This window comes from Eublepharis macularius, chromosome 3 (assembly GCF_028583425.1).
Source record: "Eublepharis macularius isolate TG4126 chromosome 3, MPM_Emac_v1.0, whole genome shotgun sequence".
Taxonomy (NCBI): domain Eukaryota; kingdom Metazoa; phylum Chordata; class Lepidosauria; order Squamata; family Eublepharidae; genus Eublepharis; species Eublepharis macularius.
The window spans coordinates 168,683,527-168,695,793 of record NC_072792.1 but is presented as its reverse complement, the minus strand read 5'-3'; the positions used below and the strand labels follow the sequence as shown (position 1 = coordinate 168,695,793).

General features: G+C 43.4%; 1 protein-coding gene across 2 annotated transcripts in view; it reads left to right on the top strand.

The window, feature by feature from the left end:
- FAT3 (FAT atypical cadherin 3) overlaps positions 1 to 12,267 on the top strand; it is a 457,110-nt gene that overhangs the window by 365,735 nt on the left and 79,108 nt on the right. For both annotated transcript variants that reach the window (XM_054973889.1, XM_054973888.1), the window contains 2 exons: positions 10,127 to 10,323; positions 11,402 to 11,555. In XM_054973889.1, coding sequence (XP_054829864.1) covers positions 10,127 to 10,323; positions 11,402 to 11,555 — 351 coding nt within the window. The remainder of the gene's footprint in view (positions 1 to 10,126; positions 10,324 to 11,401; positions 11,556 to 12,267) is intronic.

Genomic DNA, 12,267 nt, shown 5'->3' with positions numbered 1-12,267 from the left:
TATGTACTTGTATATAACATTTTCCCCTTAAATTGCTCTGTGATGTTAAGGCACTGGTTCTGACACACAGCATGAGTAATTTATATTCTGTAACCATTTTCAGTTATTGTCTTTGGCCAATTCATATTGTAAAATTCCTACATAGAATTGTGCGTGCATAAATGCACCTTTATGAGCAAAGGCTAGTGTGAACTAAGTTGTACGTTTAGAAGAGCCTGCAGATATCTATCTCTGTGATAGCTGCTCTGGGAGAAACTAAGAACCTACAAATACAGACGCACCTGTCTGCTACCTGTGTCTTTCCTCACAAAGCTGTGTGTCCATGTGCTGTGTTGTAAAGGATAATGCCAACAAGTCATAACCAACTTGGTGACCCCTGCTGGGGTTTTCAAGGCAAGAGACTAACAGAGGTGACTTGCCATTGCCTGTCTGTGCATAGCGACCCTGATCTTCTTTGGAGGTCTCCCATCCAATTACTAGCCGAGGCCGCCCCTGCTTAACTTCTGAGGTCTGAAGAGATTGGGCTTGCATCACGAGTTGCAATCAAACTCTGATCTGGAACAAACTCTGATCTGGAACTGGAGCCTCTTACGCCCTCCTGGTTTCTTCCTTCTCCCGTGGGTGGAGCTTACTTGAAATTTTCCTGCCTGCATTCGGACATCACAGTGAATTGGGACTTCATCAGAGAGGAAGTGTTCAGTCAATCTCCTTCTGTTTGAGCAGGAGGGAGGAGGAACCAGGGCATATGTGAGCACAGCAGTAAACTGCACTAAAAAAATGCTACCGATTTGAAAGTGCAACACCTTTATAAGATTTACTCAAGACTTATCTCTTAGCAACCTAGGAAATGTCTGTTAAAGAAATGATTTAAAAACGTTCAAATGACAGGGTTTATACTTGTGATTGTGAAGCTTTGTGCGTATGTAAATCTACCTCTCGTTTCACCTTGACTTACAGCCTACGCCATGAATACATCAGGATCAAAGTAACAAAACCACATTTTCTTAAGGAAACGTTGAACAATACGAAAGTACACAAGAGAATGTCATTGTCCCCCTGTATCGAAATATAGGTTGGAGAGAGTAGTTGCATGGTTATATCACTATATTTATTTTCTGGGACAATCAGAAATTCTGAAGGTCTTGTTGATTTTAAAAAGGTTTAACTTGGTGAGGTTTTTTTTTCCACTGGTGAAACATCCGGACCACAGATTGCCTGAAATGAGGTCAGTGAGCAGGCTTGAGTATTCCTTTGGGATCAGCTCAGTTGTTTGCCTTTCCTTTGCCAAAGCCAGTCTGTCATTTTCAGACTGTAAATATGATCATGCATGAACCATTTACTTAACAAAGTCTGAAGGGGGAAACGGATCACAGAATTAAAAGGCAAGCGAGAAGGATAATTCATGAGAATGGAGTTCAGAACATTCCGAACAATTTATATCTGTTCTCGAAAGAAAGTGGACACATGCAAGAAGGAGACTCGCGGTAAATGCCAGGTCCACCCCATTCCCGCCGGGACCTGGTGACACTGTGTTGTGGATTTGTTGAGGTCCTTGATAGTGTAAGTCTCAGTTGTGTGAACCTGGCAGCCAGACCATACTGTCTTGTCTTACTGTAACACCACAAGAAAGAGGGAGTTGTTTCTTACTTGTTTCCACCAATGCAGCAGGCTGGAAAGAGGCACTTCTGTTTGCTGATTCAGCAGTTTTTGAATGCCCCAAAGACCAACGAGGTTTCACCAGACTTTGCAAATTTTCCAGTTCTAGAATGTCTCCTCAGTCTGAACAATTTATGGAGGAGAATTACATTTCAAAATCACTAGGAGCTTCAGACATTCAGATGGGAATTGGGGCAGCCCCAGAAACAGCATAATATGCAACTAGATCCTTGTAGGCAAGGGTGGTATCACACGAGACAGCAGGGAGGGACGGGGGGGTCTCACATGATGGGACGCTCCCTTCTGAGAAATGACTCCTCCAAATAGAACACTGCCATGTTAGGGAACAGGCTAGGCTAGAGCCTTTCACCCGGGCTTGCTGATTTTCAACGTGGAGTTTGAGTTTGGAAGAACGTTCTATGATGAGGATCTCCACCTGATGTCATTGCCTGAGGAGGCCAAATTGGAGGCAGGTGGGAAAATAGCCAGGGATGCTGGGTGTAGAAACAGGTTGTTTCTCAGGCATGTGAAGTCCCAATTTGGTTCAGGACTGTAAGAGAAAGGCTTTTTCAGCCCTGGCACCTATCTGGTGGAACTCTCTGTCCGTGGAGGCCCGGTCTCAGCAGGATTTGTTACCATTTCGCTGGGCCTGCAAGATGGAGATGTTCCACCAGGCTTATGGTGGTTGCGGCTAGTGGATCACCCAACCAGCCTCCTGTCAGTGGAGGGGGGGTATGTACCCCAACTCTGTAATAATTACCTCTTGGTCACCCTGCCCTGTGGACCCTGAAGATATCTGAGATGTGGGATGCATTGTGAGCTGCTCTAATACGTTTTATATAGTATCTATATGCTGATATTAGTGTTTTATTGTATGTTTTCATTATATATATGTTACGTTGTCATCCGCTCTGAGCCTGCTTGCAAGGAGAGCAGATTATAAATAAAATTAAGCCCCCCAAACACACACACTCACACACTGTTCTCTTGACCTGAAATGGCCCTGGGGAGTTGAGAAAACATATAAATAATGACATATAAGTTTCCCCTGGGGGCAAATGGCAGCTTCCAAGGGCCACCATTGTGCCACGGTCCCAGTCCAAAATGGGTGCCCCTTCCACCTGAGAATTAAGTTTCAACAAGGAACTCCCAGCACATTTTTCATTTGACAGGACCTAGGGTGGACCGGAAAATAGCATAACATTGAGTGGCCCTTGATGATGCCTAGGCCTCTAACAGATGGTTTCCGAGTAGTCCATGCAGCATGCAAGGGCTGGCACGTAACCACCAGCATTGCCTACATCCTTATGTGTGGTGGAGGAGAGTGCCCTCAAGTTATAGCTGACTTACGGCGACCCCTGATTGGGTTTCCATGGCAAGAGACTAACAGAGGTGGTTTGCCATTGCCTGCCTCTGCAACCCTGGTCTTCATTAGAGGTCTCCCATCTAGCTTCTGAGAGCTGACAAGATCAGGCTCACCTGGGCTATCCAGGTCAGGGCATATCTTTATGTAGCTATCGCTATAAGATCCAATCCATAGTTAAGTATAGGTGAAAAGTCCCAGCAAACATTAGTTTTCACAATAAAAATTTGATTAGATTTTAACATGAAACTACTGCAAAAAATTACCCCTTCCTTTTAACTTGTTGTATGTGTGCTTTGCTAAAATGTGTTTAAAATATTTTAGATTGCAGTTCCCCTTCATTTACTTAAGCACAAATTAGTTTTGTAACAGTCGCTGGGTGGGGGCGTTATTCAGACACTGAATAAGCAAAACACAAACACAAAAACACAGACTTTTTTTTTAACCTTAAGGCCTTCTGGGAATGTTGTTTTCGGAGCAAACGCTTAGATGTTGTAACGCTCAAACAGATTGTAAGAAGAAAAATGCTGAGAAGATTTTAAAGAATCCATTAATATGTACTGTCAGGAAGCTTCCATTTTAAAAATCTACAGTTGAAAATAAATTAATTATAATACCCTGGGGACACAGAACCTTCTTGAATATGTTGATGGAAAATTTAATTTATCAGTGCAGAATGAGGTCTGCAGAAGGGCACTGTTTAAAAAAAATAGATCTCAGAATAACAACTTTACTCCCCGAACCTTATTGCAATGTTTATATCTCATTATTAGTATTAGCGCTTGTCAAATGTGATTTAGATGTTGAGGAACAGCCCGTGGTACCCCTCAGAGTTCAGATGGAGGATCATTTATTGGAATACACCAGCCCCCAGAGGCACAGTCTCCCCTTTCATGGTTGTAATGAGACTTGTTCTGCCTGTGAGGAAGGACTCTTGTGCCATTGGTAAAACAAGGTTGGGCCCTTTGGAGTCAGACCCACCGTTAGGGTTGTCGGTCCCCCAGTGGAGGCGGAGGATCCCCCACTTCCAATATCCACCCCCTGCCACCATTCACCTGGCTGGCAGGGGGGGCGGGGGGAGGCAGGGGAATGGGTCTTCCTGGGCACGCTCCCAGAACAATGCAACAATGTCGCTTCCAGAAGTGATGTCATTGCGCAAGCCGCGGGAGTGCTCCTGCACTTTGTGCTGGGCCTATTTGGGCCATTAATGGGCCAATTCTTTAAGCACGATGCGCAGGAGCACTTGCCAGGAGCACACGAGAGAGAAGTGCTCGGAAAGGTAAGTGCCTGATTCCCTACCCCTCCTGCCAGGAGGGTTAGGGGACCTGGCAACCCTACCTACCTACTTTTGAAATTCGTAGGATTGCCAGCTCTGGGCAGGGAAATTCTTGCGGAGATTTGGCAGTATAGCAGAATGATTTATCTGTGCCTCATTAAAGCTCCAGTTCTGAGATTTGTATCTCTCAAATTCTGAGTAAACTTCAGACCAGGCCTGTAAGGAGAAATCTCTTTTGTACAGAACCTGCCCCTCAGTATAATTTATTTTGTGAGTTCTTCTTGTTTAACTCTTTCCAGTAAGGCACACGGAGACTTCTTTTAGAGTTTATTCTTTATTAAAATAAACTCTAGTCTTTTTATTAAACAAGATACTAAACTATAAAGGCTTATTAAAACGAAACCGATAATTGATGACGCTATGCATGCAATTAAAAAGTAAATCTCTTCACATTTCTCAGATCTGAATGATTTAATGTCCTATCATACTCAGCCTCCTATGAAATGCATTGGATTTTCAATAGACACACACAGAGGCACAAATATTTCTCGCCTAAGTGATCCTCATGAGTTCTCCTTCATCAAAACCCTAGTTTCTTATCTGGGTGACATCTTTTATAGTAATTGACATGAGTTATCTATGAAGACATCTCCAAAATCTTTTACATGTGACAAGAACATAAAAATATGATCAGTCTTAGATTTAGCTGATTCTTCAGATTTGCAATCATGTGACATTCTGCTCAGTCTAAGTGTGACATTATTGTGCAGGTGCATGATAAACCCTAAATCTTTAAAAGTTATCAAAAAGTTAGGTGAACAAATTATTAGTGGTCCATTCCAGCAATTAGAGACTCATTCATCTACCTTTGTTCAATTACTTTTATTTGGTTGTCAAAAGATAAAGGAATAGCTGTGTTTGACACAACCGGCTAAGAAACTATGTTAAAGTTCCCACCAAGTTCACTAGAATACACATGTATAACTAGATTATATTGTTATTTAACCCATTTTTCCACAGCACGGACAGAACCTGAACAGGGTGAAGTTTGTGGAGGGGAGGAAGTTCAGCAGGGAAGTGATGTCGTAGAGTCCACCCTCTGAAGCTGCCATTTTCTCCCAGGGAATTGATTTCTTTGGTCTACAAATCAGCCACAGTGCCAGAACTCCAGGCTTCACCTGGAAGTTAGCAACCATAGTGATTTTTTGTTAGGCTATTTTAAAGCATTTTATTTAGTTGAGTATAGTGTTTATAAACTCTCCACTAAATTTTAAAGTGTTTTTTGCACCATTGTAGACCATTTTAATGCCCTTTTACTCTTTGATTTATTCAAGTATTTTAACTCCCACTTTTCTTCCCAGTCAGAACCCAAAGTGGCTTACAAAATTTTTTAAAAAATGAAATAAGCAGACAGGAAAAAAAACAAATGTCCTGTCCTGAATCTAGGGTTCTCATGTCTCTATATCCTCCTAGTAGAAAGGGGGAACTGGGACTTATGGAGAGTTTTCTTGTTGTGTGCACAAAGTGTGCATGCGCTTCTGGCATGGAAGTGACATCATCACACTGGCCAATGGCATGCTCCCGCTCTTTGCACAGAGCCAATTCAGCCCGTCTGGGGCAAAACTGGCCCCAGCAAATCACAGCAGCATGCCTGCATCTAGCCCAATGACATCACTTTGGGAAGTGATGTCGTTGCGCCTTGTCGGGAACATGCCCGGTACACACTTTCCCGGGTTGTCTGCTAGTGGTGGGTGATTGATGGGGAATAGGACAAACCTCTGAGAGATTACCCACCACTGATGGGCAATAGGGAAGCCTACCTGAATCCCCTAACTCAATTCACAGGGCCTCAGGCCACAAGCAGTGGAATAAGAGACAAGGACCAAGAGGCTCAGGACTATAGCCACACCCAGGCTTAAATACCTGCAATAGGAACAGAAACAGAAATTAAGTCCAGAGCTTTTTCAGCTGCCAAAATAGAGTTGCCAACCTCCAAGTAGGTCCTGGAGATTTTCCAGAATTGCAACTGATCTCTACACTGTACACCAAAGTTTCTCTGGAGAAAATGGCCACTTCAAAGGGTGAAATCTGGTATCACATCCTTGCTAAACTATTCCTCCCCAAACCCCACTATTCCCAGGCTCCCAGGAATTTCTGGATTTGTTCCATTTTTGTAAGTCATAAGTCTCAGGATTATGAGGTGAGCCCAGAAAGAGAAGACAGAGATATGAGGACAGTGGGGGAAGTAATTGGCAGAGACTTGCACCAGGGCAGGGCCTGCAGAAGAACTGATGTACAGAGAAGGTGGAAAGGAGAACAAGAGCTGAAAGGAGGTTTGGGATAGGGCATAATATAGAAGTAAAAATAATGCCAGTCTTATGAACCTGGACCATGTAATCATTTTGTCTTGTGATTCCTAAGGGCTGATTTGTCAACACAGGTTGTGTCTGGGTTCCCCTGCTCTGTTTTTCAGTTCGTCATGTGGGTTCCCTTCAGTCCCTGCATGCACAGGGCGCAATTACCACGAGGACAACAGAAACAAGGGGCCTCGGTTTTCCTCTCTATATAATGGTCCCAGTAGGTATTATTTGCCCCACTGGGGAAACGAACACCTGGGGCAGAGGGGCTTAAACATGCATGACAATCCTTATCTGGATCAGACATCATGAACGCAGGAATATGGACCACTAGCAATTCATCATCAGTATATCTAATTCTCAATGTGGTCCAATCTATGGATACTTAAATCCAGACATTGGGGAATTAGGGAAATCTGAAGAAAGAGGGCCATATCATGATAGGTTGGCTAGTGGGTGGGAAGGAGAGAAGGGAGCAGGAAAAGTGAAGAGGCTATGGAGGCTTTCAGAAAAGGGAAATCAGAAAAGGGAAATAGTGGGTGAGGGGAAATTAGATTCCCCCTCAAATCCTTGTGTGTCCCCTGCTTGTATCTCACTCAAAGACAGAGTGGGGAACTCGGACACAAGCTATATAAATCATAAGCTATATAAATCAGCCCTGAGGTACAGGAAATCTGAATACCAGATACCAATTATTATTTTGTCTAGTTTGTTTGGCAGAAGGTGAAACTGTAGTGAAAGAAAATTAAAAGGATCTCCCGAAGATTTAACAGTGGAGAATGAGGGGCCAGTATTAAAAATACGTTACATTTTTGCAGAGGTACACGAAGGTGTACTATGCATCTGACGAAGAGAACTTGATTCTCGAAAGCTTATGCTACAATAAAATTGGTTAGTCTTAAAGGTGCGACTGGACTCTTTTTGATTAAGTCCAAAATTGTAATGTGTGGATACAACAAGCCCATGTGTGGGCTGAGGTATACTTTTCTGGGAGACATAATTTGCTGCTCATCCCTCATGAGATTGCACTGACTGGGAAACCGGATGTGACTTTGTGGTCGTGCATAAAATATCCTCGCGGCTGAATTCAGGCATGTGTCAAAGTTGCTACCACTGTGTAAGAATAAGACCAGCAGCCCATCTGATCTCTAACAGTGGCCAGGCAGACGCCCACCAGATGCTGATAATCATGGATAGCCATGCAAAAGTTGATTACATCATGGAGCAGGGAGGCAAACATAACATTTAAGTGAAGGCGTAAATAACCATTGGAAACATTAACAGCCGGGGCTGTTTCGGAGCAGTGTTTAATTCCCTGTATCCCCTGGTGTGTGAAATGGCCTGATATGCCTCTTGGAAGATGGCTGAGGACAAGCATTCCAGGTCGCTTTTGTCTCCATGCGGTTTAATGGTCCAGAAAAGCCGTATTGCCTGCTTCGGTGTCACAGTTTCACCGTAATAGAATGCTGATTGGCTGCCTCTCCTCTCTTCCTCGCTGGTTTTCCCTCTTGTATAAATTTGATCTAATTGCTGGTCTTATCTTTAAGCTGCTCCTTAAACGACCTCTCGTTATGTCTACTTAAGACTTGTGCATCCTTGTGCGTTATGCAGACCGCACACCCACGCCACCCAAACGAGAATTGTAATGAATACAAAAACAATACTGCGGCGTGATAAAGCTTTCATTAAAGGATTCCTTAATGGAACCTGCTGCTGCACTCCCTTGATTGCATAATCAACAGCTAATGAAATTGTCTTGGTAACAAGAGCGACGGGGTTGTCGTACATCCTCTCTGGGGACCGAAGTGGGAAGACAATCGTCTTGTCGCAAGGAAGGGCGGCTATTGATTGTTCGCAGTTTGAGCTTGATTGCCCGTAAGGGAAGCTAAGCAAGGAGATCATCTCCAACTTGTCTTATAATGTTTTTATTGTCTTGGAAAGTTACCATTTTGACTCTCATACAGGAGATGCGCAAATACTTCAAGCGGTTTTCAGCATGATCTCAGGAGCGAGATGATCTCAGCTGGCCAAACTGCTATTGGCAAGCTAACATGAAATCATCCATTTGTAATGTTTTGCAAGGAAGGATTGTGTGAAATTGGGAAAGGATGAAAGGAGAAAGCAAGTCTAACTTAAAAGGTCTAGTGAAGCAGAGCCTTTTGAGAAACTTACTTAGTTTTAAGGAAAAAAACAATCAAAGGGAAATGTGTTTGCATCACTCAGTTGTAGCTTGGTACAGATGTAAGGTTGCTCATTCGCCTTATGGTAAGAGATGAAGGGGGATTATATGTTCCTCCATCTTCCCCTCATGCAAACAAGTCCCACACTTTCCTTTTCGGATCTGCTTATGATTAGTAAGTGTATCGATCTTAACGCTGCCCATGATTAGCTACAAAACATAAGCTGTAACCGTAGTTAGAACAGGGTTTGCATACTCTGATCTGAGCCAATCACAGTTAGCATGAAGATTGGTAAGCGGAGAATCCTAACTAGTTTGTTCCAAGGAAGGAGCTTAGCTGCACATGAGACAAGAGGAAGCATGCAACCTTGTGTGACAACTGCCTGATCCACTCAGAGTCTACACGAGACACCTTGCTGTATGATCGTCAAGTGTTGGAAGACACAATGTTATCTGGGGAGCGTAGTTTAAAAAGACAGAGCTGGCGGAGATCACTCCTCAGGGTTTGTTAATTTCATCTTTGCCTCCAGAAGGCTCTGTCAATTTCACCTATCCAGTCTAAAACTGGGATCACAACAGGAGGGCAGTGAGCTGCAGCTTCCTTCCAGAGTTGGGCTTGGACCTGGAGAAGTTATAATGGGATGAAGTTTCCCTTCTGGCATTTCATAGCCCCTTCACACAACTCGAATATATAGCAAAGCTTTTGCCCTGCCGCCAGCTCTGTCTTTTTAAACTACCCTTCCCAGCTAACATTGCATATCCCAACACGTATTCTTCACATTTCAGATGTCTCATGTAGAGAGACTCTAACTTGATGAGGAAATTGGTGATATTTCTGCACCGTTCTTGTCAAATAAGATGTTCAAAAATGAGGAAGACCTTTTGACAGAAAATACCTTTGATGTTTTTCCAAGTGATTTTTTAATAAATCCTTTCCTCCCCTAAAGCTTTGTTTTTGATTGTTATTGTAAGAAGGTTATTGAGTTTCAAGCAGAGTTCAGCCTTTTATACCCACTTTGAACCTAAACATACAAGTCACTTTTGATTCTTTAAAATATAAATGTTCTTCTTTCTCTTCTCTTTCTAGACCATATGCAAAGGGTGGAAAGGGCTCTTGTTCTTGTGAGGAAGTGTATTGATTTATTTGTCAATGTGTAAGCCCTTTCTGTGTTCAAGGTACTTTACAACATAGAAAGAAGAATCTCTGTGGCACTTCAACTGATGAAATAGTTTATTCATTAAATTGGAAATGCCTTCAAAACGTTGGATATGTCTCCTTCCTGCTCTTTCCACAGGAGGAAACCCCAAAGGAAAGTTTGCTCTTGGCCTGGTTCAGAATGAATGGAAGGTTTACATCAAGAGGCCACTAGATCGAGAAGAGCAGGACATCTATCTTCTGAACATCACAGCCACTGATGGGCTCTTTGTAACTCAGACTGCAGTAGAAGTGATAGTCACAGATGTGAACGACAACAGCCCTGTCTGTGATCAGGTTAGCTCGCCAGGCTTCTTTATTTCTTACTTATTCATTGCTACATTGCTATCCTTCCTTTCCTCATTAGCAGTCTCAAAGCAGCTAATAAAATTAACCTTGCAAAAAAAATCAGTAGAACAGCAAATATTTCATTTGTACCCCACCACGCTCCCAAAGGGGGGACCCAAAGTGGCTTATGTCATTCTCTTCTACATTTTATCCTCACAGCATCCCTGGCTATAAGAACCATCATAAGACAGGTAATTCTTGGTGCTGGGTTTTAGCCCATCTGTTGGTCTAAGTTAGTTAAAGGTCTTTTGGTAACGGCAACCATGTTAGAAAACTTTCATCAGCTCCTCTGTCTGTTCACGGCAGTGGTTTGCCCCTCCATATGCAGGGTACTCTCCTCTGCATACTATATCTGGGTGTTTACCTATAAGCAGGGCTCATTTTGAGGGGGAACACGCAGTTCCGGCAGTTCCCCAAAGAGGTCACATGTCAGGTGGACCCGCCCACCAGACTCGGCCATTTTGTGCCCATTTCAGCCTGGATTGGGACCGAAATGGCCCAGATCGGGCCTCTGACGGGTAGTGGATCACTCTCCTGCTCAGCAGCAGCCAGATCCTGACCATTTTGGGCCCCTTTTCAGCCATTTTCAGCCCCTTTTTGCCATTTTGGGCCCAATTTCGGCCCTGAATGGCCAGGATTGGGTCCAAAACAGCCAGCATAGGTGATGTCAGGGGATGTGGCATATGCAAATCAGTTGCGCTAATGACACATTTCCGGTGATGTCAGGGGATGCAGCATATGCTAATGAGATATGCTAATGAGCAACTCCAGCTCTTTTTCTACGAAATGACCCCTGCCTATAAGTGATGCAGTTTTCCGTTTGCTTGAGCTTTCCCAGTTTCTACTGATCTTAATAGTGGAATGCTTGAGCTGACATTTTGGTCCCTTGTGTTCGCAAGTTCCAATTTTAGCCGAGCAATGAGCTCACTTAACAATAACCATGAGGAACTGTGTTTGTGGTTTTTCTTAAGAAAAATATAATTCTCTGGTCAATTGCTGTCACTTCCTATCATTTTTCTCTCCTAAGGTTACATACATGGCAATATTCCCAGAAGATATCCCACCAAATAAAGTCATCCTTAAATTCGGTGCCAAAGATGCGGACATTGGATCCAGTGGTGAAATTCACTATTCGCTGTATGGTTCTGGGAATAGCAAGTTTTTCTTAGATCCAGAAAGTGGTAAGATCACAAGGACTTTCACACCGTGGTACATTCACAGTGGAACAGCAGCTAACTCTGTACAATATCTTGTATCCCACAGGAGTTTAGTGTTATTTCCATAAGATAGAAATAATTTGCTCCTAGTTCTCATGAGACACATGAGAGAGGCAACACAAAATGGTTCGGGAATAGAATGTAACCACATCTTTCTTCCAAGACAAATGAGAAGCCCGGGATAGTATTCTTTTCAAGGCAGTATCCTCTATACTTCAGTAGTAAGTTGAAGAGAAAATGGGATAACTACTAGAGGGGTTAAAGGAAAGAGAGAAAGCAACAGTTTGCCTAGAGAAAGGGCTGTGGCTAAGAGCACATATTTTGCATACAGAATGTCCCTGGTTAGAAGCGTAATATCTCCAGTTAAAGAATTTTGGAGATGAGGTATGAGGAAAGGCCTTTCTTACCAGAGACCTGGGAGGTCTCTCCTGTAATAATCCTCCACCCCTCCTTCGATCATCTCAGGGCCTTTCACAGGCACCCAGTACCAGTCTCGTTTGGTTAGCTGTCACCAGGGGAAGGGCTTTCTCAGTTGTGGCCCCACCCTGTGGAATACACACTCTGATGGCACTTGGGCCCTGCCAGATTGGTTGAGTTTCCGCAGGGCATGCAAGGCCAAATTGTTCAAGTTGGCCTTTGGAGGTTAACAAATAGCTGCGGCAGCTATTTTAATGTA